General features: G+C 42.4%; 1 protein-coding gene across 11 annotated transcripts in view; it reads left to right on the top strand.

The window, feature by feature from the left end:
- atp11c (ATPase phospholipid transporting 11C (ATP11C blood group)) overlaps positions 1–21,385 on the top strand; it is a 45,325-nt gene that overhangs the window by 3,214 nt on the left and 20,726 nt on the right. For all 11 annotated transcript variants that reach the window (XR_015098105.1, XR_015098051.1, XR_015098099.1 and 8 more), the window contains exons 2-3: positions 13,992–14,111; positions 18,036–18,125. Coding sequence is in view for 6 of the 11 variants with exons in the window: in XM_086101205.1 (XP_085957331.1) it covers positions 13,992–14,111; positions 18,036–18,125 (210 nt within the window). In the remaining 5 variants the exon portion in view is untranslated. The remainder of the gene's footprint in view (positions 1–13,991; positions 14,112–18,035; positions 18,126–21,385) is intronic.

The following is a 21,385-nucleotide window of genomic DNA, read 5'->3' as shown; positions in this document are numbered from 1 at the left end:
AGGTTTCATTTTTGTCACAGGAATGAATGAATTTAATTTAGAATAATAATTTTGAAAAAAGTGTCCAAATGTGAGGAAATGGAAGCAGGATTTTGGAATGGGGTGTGCGTAACCAGAATGATTCTGTTGTCTACACTTTGATATCCAGCCGTTCACTTGATGATTTCATGAACTATATAGAGTCTTAAGCACTCGAGACAGGATTCTTTGCCACTTAAGCGTGTGACTCAAAACACACGTTGCACCTGTTTTAAAAGTCCAGACTCTCGCTTCCTGACAGTTAACGCTTGTTTGCGGCGCTGCAGCAGGCAACCTGTAATTCCATCACGCTGCCGGAGAAAGCAAAATGCAACACTTGCCTCTCTTTTCGAACGTAATGAATGCGCGATCGAACAGTGAACGCCGCAATGGGGCCTTGTTGTATATTTGTAATTTTTATATTTTATAGTATCACCCACCATAGCTTTGATTGCATTTCCCCTGCTTGTCATCATTGATGAGAGGGCTGATTGTTAAGCTAAGCTGCCTCTTTATCATCATCTCCTGCACCAGTAACGTGTTGGCACCAGCGTGCTGAATCGTCCGGCGTCTGCAGACAAGACTGGGCGATATCATAATGATGGCGTGTGTGACCCGTCGCCTGGCCTCTCTCGAGTCTTGCCAGGTCAGCTGAAAGCGCTCCTTGCAGGAGACGATTGCCGCTGTACTTTCCCCTCGCCGTGGGCTGTAAATAATATTTTGTGCGGAGACCTCAGACGTGGATGCACACAGCGCTGTTATCTCGGGCTTCTAAATCACACCATCCTGTGCTTACCCACGGGAAGAAGAAAGGGTGAGCGTAGTTGCGGGGGGCGGGGGGGGGGGTGAGGTCAGCTCGTAAGTGCTTCTACCACAAGCATCAGAGGAGGCACATTGATTTCACTTGACTCTCACTCCATGTTTATTTTCTTGAGAAACATTTAGGATGGTGCTGAGATTTTATTTTTTCCTGCGCCAGGCAGTTGGGGTGGGAGGGGGTGGTGAGGGGGATGTGGAGGGCGGCTCCAGAGGTTGTAATGCTCTGACAGGAATGCAAAATTCCACAGTCGCCTTTGATGTTGGTTCAAGCCCTTGAAGGCAGCGCTGTGTTCTCGGAGAGGTGGAGCCTGGCAGAAAGGCGATAGTCGCTCATTGCAGAACATACGAAAACGGCGTACCGCGGTGGAGCATCCAAGGTCAAACGCAATCTGTTTCGGGAGGTTTTACTTTTCATATTAAATCATGGAAGTGAATCCATTCCAGGTTCTTTAAAGTTTTAGTTGGGATCGGGCATTTGCAGACATTTCCTCCATCTGCTGTTATTTAAGAAAATATCTTCAAGAGACAGAAGAGGCTGACTGATCTCAGATGTTCAATTCATGGGGACTTCTCAACTCCCCATATCTGATGTCATGTTCCTCTTCAAACCACGAACTAGTTGAATCACTAAGTGGTGACCATCACTGGTGTTCTGTAATTCCTCTTCGCAAAGCCTAATTTTCCGTTGCAGTTACACGTCTGATTGCCGACACGTCGTCATAATTTGGTGTAGCCTTCCACGACTGGTTATAGCATATTGTAATCCCCAAACAGGTAGTCAAAAGATGGACGGCATTCTTTTAATCGCTTTGCCGAACAAAATAAGCACGTGAACTGCACAGGCGCAACTGACACGCAGGCACTCAAGTCGCAGACTGGCTAATGGTCAGCTGGTTTTCACAGCTAGCCGCTAACCTGAGCTCTTAACGGCCAACTCGCTGACTCCCACGTCACTCACCAGCCCTGGCCCTGACTTTTAAAGCCAAACACGTTCGAAGTTATAGATGCTAGCCGGAATCGTAAGTCGCAGGCGTAATTTATATACTACTGTTATACTGTAGTGAGTAAGTTTTACAGTTCTGACTGGCTGCAAGGCCTTGAAGGTATTGAATGTGATTGGACGAATGAATCATGGGGCAGAGACCAATGAATCCAAGCATGCGAAAGTGTGCGCAGCAAGTTAACTGAATAAATACCTACCAATTTAAGAAAAGCCTGTTTAAAAGTGCTTTTTCTTCTAAGCTGCTGTCTATTCTGTGACAATTTCATTTTCTTGTGGAGAGCTAGTCGTACCTGTTGGAACCGCGTTGTGAATACTCTGACGGATAAGAGACAATAGTCCTTGAACAGAGTTCTGTCGCTTTGCTGAGCACTTCACTTGAGTGTGTCTGAAGGCCACACACACACATTGCGCGGAAGAACCGTGTGATTTATTAGTCCCTTTTAGATTCGGAGCGACGAATGCATATTGATTCTCACTGCTCAGGTTAGCCGCCGTTAGTCTCGCAGCGCAAGCTAGCCGGCTAGCCGACCTGCAAAATTCGCTCGTTTGTTTCCCTTCCTTCCTCTCACTTTGCCAACAGTAGGCTACCGAGCACGTCTGAGACAAACGGGAGGAAAATGTAATGACAGGCGCAGTGACTGACTGATTGTGCAATGATGAAATAAAGTGAGGGGCAGCCTTGAATTAACTGAGAGCCTTGAGTGTAACCAGTAGTGGGTGAATCTTTATCTCACTTGATGGACAGTTTTATTTTATTTTTTTGCACTCATCCATTTCTGTTCAAAAGGCAGGTTGAATTCTCAGTTTGTACATCTGAATAATTCAGCTTTCTTCATTTATTTTGAATTATCTTGCACATGGTTCCTCCCGCCTGACCCGCCTCGCCTCGCCAGGCTTGTGTGTGGCACTCCAAATGCATCCTCATCATCCATATATGCATTAAGGTTCCTCCGGAGATTTTCTGAGTGACGTGAATACAGAGATGCTTTGCATATATATATGTGCTTGCTGTTTTTTTTTTGGTTTTTTTTGGGTCATACCCAACTTTTCATTTAATTTTTTTATTCCTCACCTGAAATGATTGTGTGGCCGGTGCGAAGAGAGGCGGAACAGAAAAGGATGAGGATTTAACGAACGCGTGGGCGGCACAAGAGCGTGGCCCCTCCTACACGCAAAGCTCATGGATAGTCAACACCCCCCCCCCCCCCCCCCCCCCCCCGTTGGGCAACAGCCAACAATGATTATCTCCACCGTGAACTAGCAACCAGGCAGGCAGTATTTTTCAGTCAAGCACCGCGCCATTTTAAGGTAGTCACAGTTCATTGCTCGGAGGAACGAGCTAAAAAAATACTACTGATAATTCATGTGTGATTATTGAACTTGGGCTAATTTAAAAACGATTTATAGAGGAGCAATGACAGAAAGTGGAGCTGGCTACATTATTATTAATGATGATGTACTAAATATTGGGGGAGATGGACACGATTGTTTTTTTTTCTCAACACTTTTTTTTTTAAATGCTGAATGGGCCTTTTGTTTAAGAATTCATGTTCGAATTCACACGCAAGAAGGTAAAAATAGCTGGCTCAGGAGGAACCTTCCTCTTTCGTAGCCGAATATGGCGATTTCTCGCATACAGAAATAGTCCAGAGAGCGTAGGGACTCGGTTAGAAAAACCAAACTCAATTTATGGCCACACTACTTTAAATTCTCTTTAATTATAGATTAAAGTGTGACTCGACTGCAGCTCAAAGTCTCCTTACTTTGTGCGCAAACTGGAGATGTTTTTTTTTTTCTCCTCAAGAACCCAGAACATTTTTCACATTTGTCAGTTCCTCTTTTAATTCCTGTAGCAAATAGAGAGGTGAAAGAGACGCGGGAGAAGTCATAATAATCTGCTGACCAGGTCTCAAGCCCACGGAAATGGACACTTTAAAATAAACTCACCGGTAGTTAAACGATAACTTTGCCCAGTGAATTCAAAACCATTTTCCAGTTGAAGACACAACTAAATCATTCCTTAGTTTGTTCTAGTCGGATATACAGTCTACATTTCTATTTCGGTAACAGCGGGCCTTTCGTCAGAGGAAGTCAACATGGGCCTGTTTCAGCATAGCAGACTTTTCTTGTGGGTTGCACTTTGCACGGTCTTCACTTTCGAAAACATTGAGCGAAAGTTTCATGATTTTGTCCGTTAGAGGCAAGGTACATACCCTGGACTGGTTGCCACCCATTCACATGGGCAAAAGTTAGACAAACCACCACTTACACTCAAACCAAGGAGTGAAACATTTCAGGATGCAGTTGGACTTGAGATTTGTGATGCTTTAAAACTCATTTCCCATTTGAAGTTATGGAACATAATAAAAACTAGGGCCCAACTCATGGATTGAAAACATTTCTTTTTTTTGGGCTCTGCCAATTCTGATATTTGGCAAAATAAAATGATGAGGATTCATTTTCCAATTAATTCAAATATATTTAATGAATAAAAGAACATTTTTTGTGCCCTTAATAATAGTAAAGATGTAAATTCCTGGTAGAATATTAAGTAATAATTTGACTGTTACTGTTCCTCGTATTTGTTTAACTTTACAAGAAAGAGGAAAAATGGCAAAAATTGGCCAATGTTTTTTGGGTGCCTATTTCTTTTGTGGCGTCTGTTTGTATGTCTATCTTTTTCTTATGTTGTTAAAAAAAAAATCTGGCAGATTTTTTGTATTGTATTTTTCAACTAGCTAATACTGGCCGAATAAATCATTCGGGCCCTAATCATACCATTATTAAAGATAATTTGAGCAAATGTGTTATTTCAGGAGTGTGTATCAAACTGGTAGCGCTGCACATTAATCAGTACCCTTGAAATAACTCTCAGCCTTAAAAAGATTGGAGGAAATTTCTTACAATGGCATTGGTTGAAAAAAAAACCCTCACAAATATCATCTTCACAAGGTCTTTAGCCATGAGCGATGCAATGAATAAAACAATGAGCCAACTAACCCCACGATCAGTAGGACGTGGTGCCCACTCCCCATAATTAGTCAGGGTCCACTGTAATAGGACAGGATTGCTCGCTGCTCTGTTGTCACAAACCGTGATGATATTTCCACAGTTGTATTCCCACACAACAGGTAAATTGCTCAAGTATCTGTAGCGCAACGCAAGCCGCGTCTTTAGCGAGGCTTCGAAGAACACATTGAGGAAGCAGCTCGCAATACAAGATCTTGTTCCCCCCCACCCCTTCATCATCGAGGGACTTGGTGCGATGTAGGCCAGTACCAGCCCATGGTACAGAACACTCAGTGTCTTGTACAGCTGCGGGGATTCTCACAGAACAATGAGTCCTTTACCCATCAACGACAGCTCCATCCGATCAGGCCTCAAATTGAAGTTGTCACTCGGGTCAGCAGTGTGTGCAAAGAGCACAGTCACCTTTGATATGGGCTCATCATGCTCTGCCATTGCAAGTATGGTGTGGGTGGGGTGGGGGGGCGTGGAGGATGGAGGTAAATCCTTTCTCACTGCAGGGTAGTGGCATTGGCATTCTATCACAGTCTCGATTTACATTAATGTGGCTTATTTAAGCGGGAGAGTGTTCATTAATTTGCACTGACTTCATAGTCCCCCGGCATTGATCCGTTCAACTGTCAAATGACTTTTTAATGCCGAGACAAGTACATTTGAAGAGACCAAAAAATTGACTTTTGCCGGTCATAACCGGAGTGACAAAAATAAGAACACCCACACCACTGTAAGTTTTTATTGGGATTAATTTCAACTCTCGTATATCTGAAAGTGTTAAATGATTATACAAGGGACCTTTGTGCTCAAATTAGACAAATTAGCCTATGTTAAGAATTTCTTTGTTGCACTGGAAAGGCACAGCGAAGAATAACTGGTTTGACAAAGACGTTCATTACTTCTGACTTCTTTGAGCTAAAATAACTTTTTAAAAAAAATGAAGATTTAACGTGACAGTTTGCCTTAGACTGTCAAACGAGCACATTACACGAGGTTGTGTAATCTGCTGGCAGAGTCACAAGACAACTACTACTCGGGATAAGAAATGGCACGATTGTCTCTGGTAATGCTTTTATACCCTTGACGCCTCACTTTTGTACCTTGCGGGCCCCGGGAATTATACTGCACTTGCGGTGGCGTTAAATAACCATCCTCATGGGGGTACATTAATGTCGACCGTGCAATTCAAAGGGCAGAAATGGACTCCTTATGGACAGCGGAGTATATTTTTCCTGGTTCTTGCCAGCAACATTGTTTGAAGATTCATCTTATTTATTTGGTTGTCTTCATTATGTCGGGTCAGATGCTGCAACTTCAAGAAACTTGAATATGATTTTGGATAAGTCTCAGCTGATTTCTTGTGCTCTTTGGAAGTAGGCAAATACTGTTACGTGATGGAGGGACTCGATGAAGTCGTTCTAGCTCGGGATGAGCAAAGCTAGTCGTGATGGAATTATATAATTGTGTCCGATTTGAAGCGAGTGAGGTGAAACCAGAAGAGAAGTTCAAATCCAAGTGCTGTTCAGATAACAACGGCAACTTTTTTTATTTTTTATTTTTTTTGTGTTTCATTTCCTAACCCCACAAAACCAAACAACTCTTGTGCTGAATTCATCAAAAATAAAGGTCTGAAGTGCTGCGTCCGTGTTTTCTCATTAACTCGTCGGTGCTTCTTTGATTCGATTGTCATAGAAAGTGAACAGAAAATAGAGTTTAAGGGAAAGAGAGATGATTTCATGTGCAATAGTCAGAGTGGTGACGGTGATCTGCTCCACAGATTCAACGAGAGAGCCTTTGCAGGCGCTCGTCGCAATCTTTGAGGATCCCAGAAATGAAGCAGAGAACTAAGTTTGTGCAAATGGCTGTCGTTTAAAGCAGGGGTGACAAACTCATTTTAGTCGCGGGCCAATTTGGAGTTTCGTCTTCCCTCGGAGGGCTATTATGACCGTGAAACCACAAAATTATCACTCGTACACAATACATTAATAGATTACTATTTTTGAAATCAGTCAAGTAGATTAGAATAGTTTGTACAATTATTGTTCCAGTGAGGGCGAGCAGGGTAACAAAATTATTGCAAAATCTAAATGTTATTTATTACACATGCCAATTTGACATTTTGGTACAGATCTTAGCTCGTTGACACACGTGATTTCATACCTGTCTGTCGACTTGTACGTTTTCCCCGTATTTTATACCTTTTTTCATACCTTTCATCATTTCAAATCATGTACGGCGTATTACAACTTTTATACAGGAAAAAACCCCAATTGTGAACCGATCTCACAAAGACCATTTTGGCTCAAATCCAGATCGTCTCAACTGCTGGTAGCCAACGACAATGCCGTCGTCGATCGCTACTATTGTCACGGCAAACCAGCAAAAGTAATCCTCAATCGTATATTTTTTTCATCGCTGCGTACGGTCGGATTGATAAAGCATGATGTGCGCATGCGCGGTAAGCCGTTGTACGGGTTTTTGTTACTTTGTAAGTGGAATCGTAATCATTTATAAGGGCAGCTATTAGCCAAGGTTGACAGGTACAGTATGTGATTTGCTTTCGCGGGCCACATAAATTGACCTGGTGGGCCAGATCTGGCCCCCGGGCCTTGAGTTTGAAACGCGTGGTTTAAAGGATTCGGATGAAGGGGAAATTCAAGTTGAGGGTCAGTTCAAAAGACTGTACTTCTGGTTCCCGTTATTCATTTTTATTCACATAACATTTAACTTTTCGGTATAATCTTAGTCATGTGAACATTTTCTTTTCTTGGAGTTAGCTGGTTTTGTTTCAAAATTGCATTAAAGACCAAATTAGCCTCTAGTAAATTGCTTTATTAATTTAGAAAAATTTTAATTAAAAAAATATTACCTTCAGCCGGGAAATCAGAATTTTTTTTTTTACTAAGCTAACAGGAAATGGAGACAGCTGCTTTTGCATTCGAAACTCTTTAGATGCTGTTGATGAAGGCTTCACAGCTGTTTGCTACATTAATATCCTCACAAACTTGTCATCAAAACAGACTTAACGCAGGAATATTTTAGTCCCCATAGTCAATGATGGAAATTAGATTGATGTGGCTCCGACATATGTTACAACTAAATTGATTATCGTTTCAGCTTGTTTATGCGTCAGGTACAAGGTCATAATGCGGAGACTTGGCGTTTGCAGCATATCAGCTGTTCTCTCCGTCTCGTTCAAAGCGCTGCACGCCGTGCACGTGCAGGTCATAAAGAAGTCCAAGCTTAGTTTCCCCGGCGCTCTGTCCGCTTCCCTCCGAGCCCTCACACCTCAGTAAATGTGTTTAAGTACATTTCACCAGTGGATTTTCTTCGCAGCTATTATGGCGAAACCTTTCTGTGCTTTTGGGGCCTCTCCCGCATTGCGACCCGCAAGCTTAATAAATGCACATTTAGTTTTGCTAGTGTCAAGATACTTTATACATGCCCACTTTTGCTCGCTGAACACTAAATTACACTCATTGTCTCGAGAATATCGTACGCTTGCTTGCTCACGCTTAAGTCGAGCAACCGCAGCTGTTATGAGTGACAACACCCTTTTGTCTATTTTTCTCTTTCATGCCTTGAATTGCACAATGCAGACAAACAGGCAGGAATTTATCGTTTTTCCATCCACTGTGACTCACAAAGTAGCAATAAAATGTGAGCAATGCGGGACCTTGTGCAACTGTCCAAACCTCCTCACATCAACCAAGAAGGCAACACAGCTCATTTCCTGCATTGTCTTTCTCATAGTTTAAAATTAAAATTTGAAAAAAACTTTTCCCCTGACCTGAAGGATGAGTTTCAATGTCACCTTCAGCTCATGGAACTTTCAGACTGCACATCTTTACTCCTTCAGCGACGCTGCTCTAATGGCAAATATGTAATACCCAAAGTGGTGCATTTTGAAAGAGTGGGCTGTTGTGTGGTTAAAGTGACAAATACTCATCTGAAATGTGTCGGCCTACTTTCATTGGTGGAGCTGACACTTTGCACCATCCAAAATAGGTTGCCTTAATCCTCCCTGGATGTATTCGAAATGAATGAAACTCCCACACTCAATTTGCCATCCTGTCCTCCTATTTGTCACCTAACGATTAGGTTTAAACATTCTCTTCTGTATAACAGAAGAACAAAAGTATTTGAGGCATCCAGTGTTATGCGGTTGGTTGAACGGTGTAGATTACGCAAGTTGACTCAACACCAATATTCAGAATCTTCGTCAAGTTATGTCATCAGCTTTCACAGCAAGGCTGCAAAAGGGCGCTGAAATGTTTCTCGTGCAAATTCATTGTGATGTACAGTACCTAATTGTCTCTTTATTCACAAGCCAGCACATCCATTCAACCAAGAGTATGACAATTGTAACAAAAGCCATTGTCAAATAAAAACAAGAGTGTGGCAGGTCATCAGAGTCTGGCTAAGGCTTCCCGATGTGTGCGTAATTAGACCTAAAGGTAATTTGATGGAAAGCTTCAAGCTTGCTCGATTCGCTAACGTTTCATCAAGGAACACGGGCTACGTCTTCGTATCGACATCGTAGAGCTTGACTCTTGGCCGTGCTTGCTTAACTGTGTTGGCATAGTGTTGGCATTTTTGACATCTGATGTCAAGGCGAATGCGATCGGCAGAGTATTTCTTAGGCGGCAGCCTTTCGTACGTGTCAACGAGTCGGCTATTTTAAAAGACCTATAATCACATTACTCTTCAAAAATTAATTTGATTCGGTGACCCTCATCATATTTTACGACAGGAGCAGTCAGAAGACCTTTGCCAAGACTGAAAAATAACGAAACAGCCAATCAGCACAGTTGACATAATTTCTTTTTTTTAATGTACCGCAACAATAAAAGTCCTTAAATGTCAGAAAATGAGTATTTTCTGCCTTATTAGCGAGTCGACAGCATTTATTTCACCCACTGTCGACACGCTCACTCTCATAGCTGTTTGCAAATGTTAATTTCAAGACAATGTTACAGTCAAGAGAGCAACATTACTTTGGTGGCGCCCTTGCCAATGTGATGTCAAATTGGAAGTAGTCCAACCGCTCTTGGTACGCACGTTTTACGCATCCTTCCTCGAGCAAGTCGCGGTTACATGGTCACTTCCCGTGTAAATCCAGCTTTCAAGCTCCCCAATGTTTCTTGGCGAATGTCATCAGCAAAGTCAGACCTTGCTTAGGCAGCTTTTCAGCAATTGTGTGTTTAATCTTCATCAAAAGCCCGCGGCAACCTTTCGTTACAGTCGACATTAGCATGGCTCAAGGGCAAGCCACCCTCTGCAGAGTTGACTGCAGGTAAAAGATCGGTCTGTGTATATCAGCAAAGCCATTACTTTTGTTTGTGAGTATTTCAGAGCACAGAAAGGACGAAGGATTCAGCCGCCTGAGTCTAATAAATGTGCGACAATAGTCCTTTGTGTTCCCACTGGGGGGGGGGGGGGGCTAGTTGTGGTTTTAATATAAAGGAGCGGCATCTGCCCATGTGGGTTGTTCGTTTTTATATATATATATATTTTTTTGTACGTCCTCTCTAGCAGTCTTTCTCTCTCACACTCTCCCCGCTTGATCCTCTGGCAGCCGCCAGCCGGGTCCATGTGGTCCAGGGCTTATTAATGTGTGCCATCCAAGATGGAGATGGGAGAGTTGACACATACACCGAGGTGTGAACATGGCTGCTTGCGCATACAGAGAGGCCTTATGCAAACATTCTGGCTCCTGTCTGCGGTGCGGGTTGTGCAAAGGTCTTGAAGGATGAATAAAAGCAGTGTGATCTTTCTTTTGTTTCATGTGTGATTTCACCCGTAATGCTGAGCGAATGGTTACATAATCTGAAGAAATTCAGTCACTCGAGGATTTGTTTGAGACCGAAATTCCTGTGAGATCGCCGTCTAGGTTGCTCTAATTCTCGTTGGCACGAGGCCACAAGGAGATGTTCATCATAATTGTCTTCCTTGACCCAAATGTTGTCAGCTTTATATTAGATAAATGTGCGACAATAGTCGCTGATGCCCATCTTGCTTTTCACATTTTTACAGGGACAATGTTGCCAGGATTAAAAAAAAAAATAATAATAATAATAATTCAAAGTTACTGGGTTGGTTTGTGACTGGGTCTTTTCGGCTATTGAACCTAGCGCTACATTTTTAAAACCAGAGGAGAATGCTTAGCTCATTTACTTTCGTGGATGTTTACATTAATCGACTGGAATCCAAACAGTGACTGCCACTGGTGAATATCTTCCGTTTCTCAATGGGTAGGCGTTGAAGAGGGTCACCCAGATTGCTTGTGAAATTCAAGCTTCTACATACAGTGAAACTCCTCTACAATGAAATCATGTTTGCAGCAAGACATTTTTCACAACAGGGGGTTTTCACTGTAGCAAATTTGATCTCAGATGTAAACACACACATATGTGTACTCTTTATTTTTATTCCAAAAGTGCATAAGTATGAGTATACACTTATTTGACACTTCATATAGTCAGTGTAGAAAGAAAAAAAGGGAAAGAAATTGTGAAATTTACGATCAGCATTCACTTTCACTTACCGTATTTTCACGACTATAAGGCGCCATTAAAAGTCTAAAATTTTCTCCAAAATGGACAGGACGCCTTATGATGCGGGGCGTCTTGTCTATGCGCTGAGTTCCAAAACCTGACTGACAGCCGACACGCTGTTTATATAGAGAAAAGGCGGAAGTGACTGTGGACAGGCATGCGGCAAAGAAGTCGGCCAATCAGTGAAGGGTGGGCGTGTATATATACATATATGGAGAGAAAGAGAGAGAAAAGGCAGACGTGAGTGACAGGCATGCGGGGAAGCAGGCCGCCAATGAGTGAAGGGTGGGCGTGTAAGTGGATGCTAAAGCGACGCTACAAGCAGGTACCAACACCTGTATAGAGTGTGGCTATGTGCATTGTTGCAAAACAACTTCGGTTTTGGTTTCTAAGAACCCCCGAAAATAAATTCTACAAAGAGACACGCCTACGAAGCTCAGTTCAAACTTCAAGCCATCGGTTATGCTTTTGGCATGCGTGCCCATCTCACAGCAGCGGTGAAAAACCAAGTCAAGCAAATGAACTCTGAGCTTGCCGTTATTACCGGAGGCTTGACTAAAGAACTCCAACCGCTGGACATCGGCATCAACCGGGCGTTCAAAGTAAAGTTGCGAGCGGCATGGGAACAATGAATGATCGATGGCAAACACAACTTTACAAAGAGTGAGAGGCAGCGAATTATAATTTGCGAATGGATTGTGGCTGCTTGGACGAACGTGTCTGCTTGCACTGTTGTTCGAGTTTTTGGCAAAGCCGGCATCATTTCTGTGCAATGAGAGTGACTGACAACGAGAGGGAACACGGCGTTTTTGATGGATTACCGGTACTTGCACAATTGTTCAATTCTGATACAGAGGATGAGGACTTTGATGGATTTCTGGGTGATGATTGATCGAAAAACGTGAGTACATTGTACGATGGCTAAATAAAATACAACGGAACTCCGTTTTGCTTCGTTGCCTTTTTAAAAACGTGTTTTTAGCTTGTATCTGTATGTCTTGGCATGCTACCGTATGCTACAAGCTAACGTGTTTTTAGCGTGCGCGCATGCATGCCGTATGTTTAAGCTGCCGTATGTTTTACCACTTTAAAATCGCGCCCAATAATACAGTGCGTTTTGTCTATGTGTAAAATACAGAAATAGCACCCATTAATGAGACTGCGCCCAACCATACGGTGCGTCGAATGGTCGTGAAAATACGGTACATCAATTTCTTGGATAACGTCTTTTATTTTGTTTCCTCCGTCTTTCATTTTGATCACTTTTCCCCTCTCTTCCAGCGTCAGAGCTCTTGTCTTAGCTGCTTGACATCCGAAGGTCCGTTTTGTCGCCATTTTAGCAATGCAACGTTCTTGCTGCGTCTGAAACTAACAATAACAAATACTTCCTGGACTACTGCACATTTGTAAACCAGTGTGGTGGTTGCTGTTGCTGTTTCTGAACGAAGCAGTAGAGGTCATTGTTGGATTAGACTTTGTTAATAGTTGCGAGGCAAGAGCAGAGAAAAAGATTTTGTATAACGCAACAGGGTTTTTTTTTTCGTTGTATGGGGGGCAGGAAAGTGGGAAATGGTGTTAATGCAAGATTTCTTCACACTAGGGGGGATTTTCGCCCATGTAGGTTTCATTGTAGAAAAGTTGTAAAAAAAAGTTAAGACAAGTTTTGGCACCACACCTGAACAGAATATTTGTTCTATTTGATAAGGTTCATTGGGCCATGAAAGATTAGTCCAAGTGCTCTAAAAACAGATGGCAGACTGCTTTGAAAACAGCTTGCAGTTTTCAAAGCAGTCTTATATGCTCGTTATTGCTGAACCCTTTGAGGGACAGCGGTCACTACAGCGGACAGCTTATCATGTGTTCGGGTTACAAGGTGCGTGAAAGGGTTAAAATAGGAGCTCGCTATGATACGAAAATATTTTGGTTCTTTTTGATAGCTCATGTGAAGGTTTTTATTTCATTTGTTTTTGTTTTGCAGTTGCAGGCACTTATCAAATAAAGACCGCAAAAGAGAGCGTTTCAGGTGAATGATGGATACGAGAATGTCATTTGGAAGAGGGGAATAATGTTATGCCGTTACTGGGTAACCAACATGGCTATAGGATGAAACAATGCATGACCTTCACCGAAGAATAAAAAACTATATGCCACATTTCCTTGTCTCTTGCGAGATACTATGTGAGGTAGTGCTCCCTAAATGAAAGTGGGGAAGTGTAAAAGCAAGAGTAAGAGGCTCAGTGAAAATGGTGCCTCGGGGAAACGCTGAAGCAAATTACACGTTCAAAAAAAAACAACACTCAAATGCAAAGACTTAAGCAGCTTCTGTTTCCCTGCTCTTTATTTTCCTGCAACAATTCCCAGTTTACACAAGTGGTGCGTTGCAGGACTTTTACCAGCCACCCCACCCGCCTTTAGAATAGAAAACGCAATGCATAGTACACACGGTAGTCCAGTAGTACATTTAAGGTTTTTTTTTGCCACATTCAATTGGTATTCACAGTTTAACCGTCGATATCTTCATCTCAAATATCTCCATTTCCCCTCCATGCTTACTCCTCTGCTCCTCCCCACAGCTTAAAGGCGATGAAAGAAGAGTAGACAGTCGGACTATCTACGTGGGTCATCGGCCATGTTCTGCTAGCGAGCCTTTCATCCCGCCAAAGTTTTGTGAGAACAGAATCGTGTCGTCCAAGGTAAGACGCCACTTGGGGTGCACACCTGCACCGCAGCCTGTTTTAGATGCCCAGAAACCAGCTTGGGTCTTCCCTACTGTGCTCTTGTTGGAATAAACTGTTTTTCACCATAATTATAACATAGCCGGAACTGCAAAAAAATAACCAGCGGCATGGACTTCATAATGTACTAAGTGTTAGTGACGCAAACCTCTCTACGCTATGCAATACAATGACTTTGACCCTCGCCGAAATATCTGCGACATGTGTGCTGAGAAACAACAACCGAAACATATTTTCTCCACTGCACTTGTAGGACGGGGTCTTAGAGAAATCATAGGCAACTCAATCCACTACAAAGAAGCACCCCAACAATGCTCATTTGAATGTTGCACTATTGTACAGAACTTAAGTGTGCCTCATATTGTAAAAGGCAGGCAAGCAAACGTTTACTTTTGGCAGTTCTTTGAAGAAATTATTATGTTGTGGTGACAAGCCTGCTCAATGAATAAGCGACTATCAGTGGTTAATGGCTGTGGTGTAACATCAAGGCTCTACCTAACTTTTGTTACACTCGTAACAAACTGCCGCTGCTCAACCCGTATTGTTTTGTGTTTTTTGTTATTGTAAAGTGTCCTTGGGTGTCTTGAAAGGCGCTTATAAATAAAATCTATTATTATTATTAGGTCGCACTCTTTATTTATTTATTTTAAATCGTGGCGGTACAGCATGACCATGTTGGCGTAAATGATCCCAATTGACATACAGTACTTAGAATGATGTAAAGATTGACAGCGATTGAAGATATATTTGACTGTAAGAACAACATTGCTTACAACAAGCAGCAGGTGACAAAATGGGTCAGTTTTTTTCTATAACTTTAAAAGAAGATGAAAAAAGCAAACGACCCCATGGCAAAAACTGAAAACATGAGTAAAAGCACTGAAATAATAGCCGGCAGCTAAACAACTTTATTTTATTTGTATTAGTTCAACAAAATACTATAAAGCTACTAACTAGAATGCCTTAAAACGTTAGAACTGAATACAATTTTATTTTATTTTATTTTATTTTTTTAACACACTATTGACATTTCAATTTTATTTCAGCTTCAGAAAACAGGCAAACCATGATCGGTAGTTAGCTGAGCCCTGAGGAATTGTGAGGTCATTTTCAGCCGCCTCCTGCGATGGCTTAAAAACGGGTGGATTTTGCTGCTTAACTCATATTCCACAAACGCAATACGAATCAGAATGCCGCGTTTCGACCCGTCCAGTTGCCTAGGACATATTATGGCAAAGAAAGTTTTGCGGTTGACTTCCCCTTTAAGCACATGTGCTGGTCTCTTGTTGACTGCAGGAGGAAAATGTACGAGCTCCAGGTGATTGTTTTTTTTGTTTTTCTTTTTTTTTTGTGATCGGCAATGAAAGGCATTGATCACCGATCGCAATCGATGACTAACTACTTATCACGCCGGCAGTTTAGTTACCAGAACGAGCAGCTCAATGAATCCTGTTTTGCAATTGAGGGGCAAAAGAGGGCCACTGTCCTCGGGTCCTCAGCATATGTTTAGCTTCAAGCATATTTCCAATGCTTGGAATTGAACTGACCTTTAGCATCGCCATTCCTGTCATTCTTTATACTTTCATTTCAGTACCTCTCCAGATACTCAACATCTCTTTCAGCCAAAGACGATTATTAGTGTGTCATGGGAGCGCTGGCTTTGGCGGTGACATACATGTCTATTAATGTACTGGCAGGTTGAGCAATTCAATCTTTCTAGGCCCTGATAGAATGCACACCCCCTTCTGTAAATCTCATCCACTTGCTTCTGATGCAGTTTCTGGCTAATTTTGTCTTCCTAGCTCGTGGTTATGATTGGTTATTGGAGGGTGGGAAGCCAAGATTCTTGTAGGACGGCAGCGGGATTTATCGTGGTGCAGAGGACCCGGGTGAGGATGGGTCCATCAATTGCGTCGGCCCGTATGTCAGGGTAAACTGACTTTAATTACCCCGGTAGTGTTTACGCTCCTTCATACCACAACTCTGTCATGCTTTTTGCTTTCACAGTCTATATTGGCCCGTTGCCACTTTTCAACTCTTATTTGCTGTTGCAGCATGCTACTGAGACCACCACCACGACCCCCGCCTGTCCCCTTTCTCGCCACCGCGTCTTCTTTTCTCATTACTTTTCCTCTTTTTGTTTTGGGCAAAATGAGATGGACTATTCTGCTGTGGTTGCATTTCAATTCCCTCCCCATGTCTGATGTATTCTCTTCATAACCACTACCTTATTGCTTTGTCAGTGTCTGAAGAATATATCTCAGCATTCCTTCCCATTTGTGTGTGTCTGGCTTTTTTGGGGGGGGGTGGTTGTTGTTGGTTTTTTTTTCCTTGGTGCTATAGAAGTTCCTTTTTCCTACTCAGTGTGCCTACTTGCCTTGTCACAACTCGACTTGCCAATGGTTTTCCATTAGCAGAGACAGATGTTACCATCAAATGGGGGGGGGGGGGGCAAGCCAGACTTCAGATGACAATTTTAGGACTTGAGACTTGCTTGGCAAAAACCGAAAATGAGTAAATCGTTTTTGACTTGATCTACATAACTACATTAAAAAAAAGAATGCGTGACTGCAAATACTTGCTAATGTGTGAATCTGTTGTGAGGAACACGATTGCAAACTTACCTTCTTAGTTGATGGGCGAGCCCACATTTTACACTAAGTACCTTTCAGTTAGCATCGTTTTGGTGGTATTTTTGTTTGTTAGTTTAACATGAGGTTTTTTCCACGTAAAAGGAGGTACCTTGACTCCAAAGGTTGGAAAATACTGATCTAATCATTATTCTAAATGAAAGATGAAGTTACAAGGCAAGTTTATTTTTCTTAAACTTGTCTTACGTGATGCACCTCGACTGAGATGTCATAATTCATATCCAAGAGGGATAGAGGAGAGATTATTATGTGAATTATTTAGTACTATCCATCTGATGATAATCATACATGGATGAGCTTAGCTCATAAATAAACGACAGTACTTCATCTCTTCATTCATGGGCACACGCAATTCTCATCTGTTTTGGCTCTGAATACCACCAAAATGAATTCATTTGAAATGAAACATCTGTATGCCGCCATTTTGGTGTAGCGCTCATGGAAGAGGGAGGTTGGGGGAGACTTGTGCAAACTGAATTTAAAAAATGGTTTGGGCGGTTTTAAAAGCCCATACTTTAGATTGGTTCATCATTTATAAAAATAAAAAGTGATTTGTGGCAAAATAGGAAAAGAAAATTAGGATATATATGCTTTTCTGGCCAAGAGCGACAATATGTGACATACTCTCATCTCTGACGACCAATTTCTCTAATACCAAGCATACGAAATGGGTGATGTTTACAAACCACTACTGGGCATTATCAAATGTTTGTAAATTTTAGTTGAACATGTTGCCGTGCCTGTTGTTATATTTTACAGTCTCCACTTGGCTGCTATGGTACATTTTCCACCTGTTTCAAAGTGGCCTCCTTACCATAGCCGACAGCGTCATTTCAAGAAATAATTAGCATGCCCTGCACATGAGTTGTCCAGTGCCAAGTTGGCAGCAGGGCATGGATGATCTGCGTGTTAGCCGATAAGGCGGTGCCTCTGTCCAACTGACACCAGCAGCAGTCATTCTCACTTCCAAACATGCAAAATACGCCGCTGAAAGAGTTGCCAATGTCATTTGGTTCACTAACATTATTCAAGGGTATCAAAATTCTAGGTGATACATCTCGTTTTAATCAGCGCAAAACATCTAGTTACCCAAAGTCAAATCTGTCGGAAGTTGCCTTTGCTCTTCTTCTTCCTCCCAGACGGAATACACGCATGCTTGTAAATATGAAATCCTTGTTAAAAGAATTTTACATGTATGCGATCACTAACGTCTTTTGTTTCCTTCTCGCAGTATACCGTGTGGAACTTTTTACCAAAGAACTTGTTTGAGCAGTTCCGAAGAATTGCCAATTTCTACTTCCTGATCATCTTCCTTGTGCAGGTGAGGAATCATTCACAAAACACCCACGCAACAGTTGGTGTTGTTGTGAGCGTCAAATGTTAAATTGCTTCGAGAACGGCCCTGCCGTTGCTGCAGTGAACCCCTCCCTCAGCTTTGTGGTGTTAACCAAGCGGTCTTAAAAATATAAGCGATATAAGCGCACTGGTTGTCTCCCTTCCCATCATCTTTACATTCTCTCGAGCATTCTTTCCGACATCGCAGCTGTCTCCGCAGCAGTAGCTACAAACAGGTCCTAGTGTAAACAATTGCTCTGGTGCGTCCTCTCATTACATATTGACTGAAGGAGCCTGCAGTGACTGACTCCCATAGCTCGAAGCTAAGTGCTAAACAAGAAAACCTCCCCCAAGCAACAAAGGAAATTCCGTCATTATCAAGTGGTGTTGACTTTTTCCTCCCTGCCCCTAAAGGTGACACCGCAGCTTGTATCTTCCGGTTTGTCTGGTTTGACTCCGCCAATGAAGCCGAATGAGTCAAAACTGATCCACGAGATGCTCCTTGTGTTGAGTGATGTGGTGTTGTGTAAAATATACAAGATGGAACAATGCGTCCTGATGGACAGATGATTTTCAGTGTTTCAATTCCACTTTGCAAGTGTTGCGTACCTGCCGCGTGTTCTCTCACTCACAGTTGGAACTGTATCCAGTTTTGAAGTGCGGCACACAGACGACTACCACGAGTGGAGGATAGACCACGATTTCAAAAAAGCACCAGCTTCATTGAAATCTCCAGTCGAAATCAATTTTGACTGCAAGTGTTGCTTCAAATATATTTGGCATATTTAAGGAAACACAACGCAGTATGACCACACGCATCATCGTTTTTCTGGATTTGGTCAAGTGACATTTGCAATGCGAGACCGGGGGCAGTTTGACTTCAATTTCAGGCGATAGTAAAGAATAGTGCAGGATAAAATGCAACCCCCCCTAAGATGGATGAATTTTCTTAACCGTATTTTTAAGACTATAAATCACACTTTTTGGGAGGATTGGTTTCGATTTTGGTCAAATAAATAAAAAAATATGGTAATTTGTATTCCACAATTTCAATATAAATCAGGATTTTATTTGCACCAGGAATCAGGATATTGTGTTTAGACTAGTGGTGGCACATCGAACAGTATTGCAAGTTTTTTCTTTTTTTTTTTTTAACTTGAGTTCCCCTTTGTTATTCAAACATTATACCACAGTATTGCAAGAAATACTACAGTATTGCTAGACATAAACAGCTCACGATTCGAAAGAGTTGTATTTGAGTAACGGTTAACTGGAAATAGGTTATTCAGTAACCTTTATGTGAGTCAGCATGATGCACTGCAGCTCTACACCACTGCAAACGAAAGCCAAAGTAATAAGCAGTGTTAAAATGTCGGCAGTCTACTACAGAAAGTGAAAAAGGTCTTGCATTCAGTCTGTGTCTTTGTTTTTTTTTTTTAAATTTGCTACTGTATCTCATGTTGTGGCCGGTGATGGAATGCCAAGGATGTATGGCGTCATGGGTGTCCTGGGTTTGCTGTTTACCCAACCTGCCACGTGGCTGGCATTTCTCCACTAATCCAAATTCTCTTGAGGGCTTTCTTTTTTCTAACTGATCCCCCCCCACGCAGGGTTTGTAATATACAGTATCAGAGAAAGCAGGGAGGGGAGCTAAACATGTATAGAGACCTTATATGCACTCGCTCTATCCCCCTCGCCTGCCATTTCCTAGACAGAAATAAACCTTTTCACTCCCCCGTGAGGGTGGGCGTCACGTTAAGTGCTGCGCCATCAAGCAAACTCTTCTTTTATTCTCTTCCTCTTTTCTTTTTTCCATTTGGTGTCTATCCCCCCATATTTTTTTCGTTCTTTCGCTCCTCCCCACTTCTCTCTGCAGCGCTGCACTGCGAACGTCAGCAGCCAGGAAGCCCTCTGTGTGATTGTGAGCGCCACAAATAGGCGCAGGCTGATAAAAAAGCACCACTCTCCTAAAAATAGCCCTGCGTGTCTTTGCACGAATTTGATCAAATGGGGAATAGAATGCCGTGAGAGAGTAAGAGACATGGCACTGAAAGCTCAAGAGAGGCGAGAGGCAGCAGAACAAGGAAGAAGCGGGTGGGTGGGGTGAAGTGGGAAGTGAAGGAGGAAGACGCAAACACAAACATGCATACACACGTTTCTCTGGGACTTCGGGGGCGGGAGGTGGTGATGGGGGGCGGGGGGGGGGGCGTTCCTGCTGTCTGTCTCTCACTCTGACACACTTCGCGGAGATTTGTGCTGGCCTGAGATCACAGCAGGACTGAACGTAGTTATTTTATTGACTTCCATTTGTTGCAGAGGAGGAAACATATCTTGCTGTTTTGCGCAAGAACTGCAAAGGCTCCGCCATTGATTTCTTTAATAGAGGAACATCTGGTTTGTGTTTATGCGATGAATGAATGTCGTTTGCATTTTTAGCGGTACTTTTCAAACCACAAAGGACGTTGACATACTCCTGTTCCGAATATGTTTGTTGTGCTGAAGATAGTCCAGCATGGACTATTTTGAGGAGCAGAGCTCGCTTTAAATAGTCCATATTCGCCATTAAATTTGTCACTGAGATGACAATTGATGAATCAAACACCACTTTTGTGTTGAAAGTAGGCTTTGTCGCACATTTTTTTTTGTTTCTTTCTTTCTTTCTCTGCGCTGTGGTTTGACCATCTGGCTGGTGCATCACAGGGACATGCTGTTCCCAGTTCGTGGTGGTGTTTCTGCTGAAGCTTCCTCAAATCAGTCATGCCTCCTTTTCAAACATGTGAACCGAAGGCTGCATCTTTTTTAAAAATTTTATTATATATATATATATATATATATATTAGTGCAGTTTCTCCCTCACCTCTCAAACCTTGTCCTCAGGCATCTTTATGGGCAGCATTTTGTGATTAAAAAAACATCTATGCTTTGCACATTGTTGTTCTTTAGACTCCAAACTCGAGGAGACTCAAACCATAGCCCTGGTTGCCCTATGGCACCACACTGCCTCTCACAGGTCAGTCTTGTGACTACGGCACAAGGTCATATGTGGGAATTCTGTGCTGGTGCATCTCACGTGTATCACATTTTTAAAATCTGTGTGGTTGTTTGTACCCCACTATTAGTCCTGCTTTTACAGGTGATTGTGTTCCGGATTAGTGAGAGAGACCAGGATCATAAATTCCAGTGTAAATCTCATGATTGTTATAGAAGGCCAGTTGGGTGGTTTTAGCAGCAAGCTTTGGTCAGGTG

The sequence above is a fragment of the Hippocampus guttulatus genome, chromosome 2 (assembly GCF_054856545.1).
Source record: "Hippocampus guttulatus isolate MCC_2025c chromosome 2, RoL_Hgut_1.0, whole genome shotgun sequence".
NCBI lineage: Eukaryota > Metazoa > Chordata > Actinopteri > Syngnathiformes > Syngnathidae > Hippocampus > Hippocampus guttulatus.
This window is presented reverse-complemented; position numbering and strand designations above follow the sequence as displayed.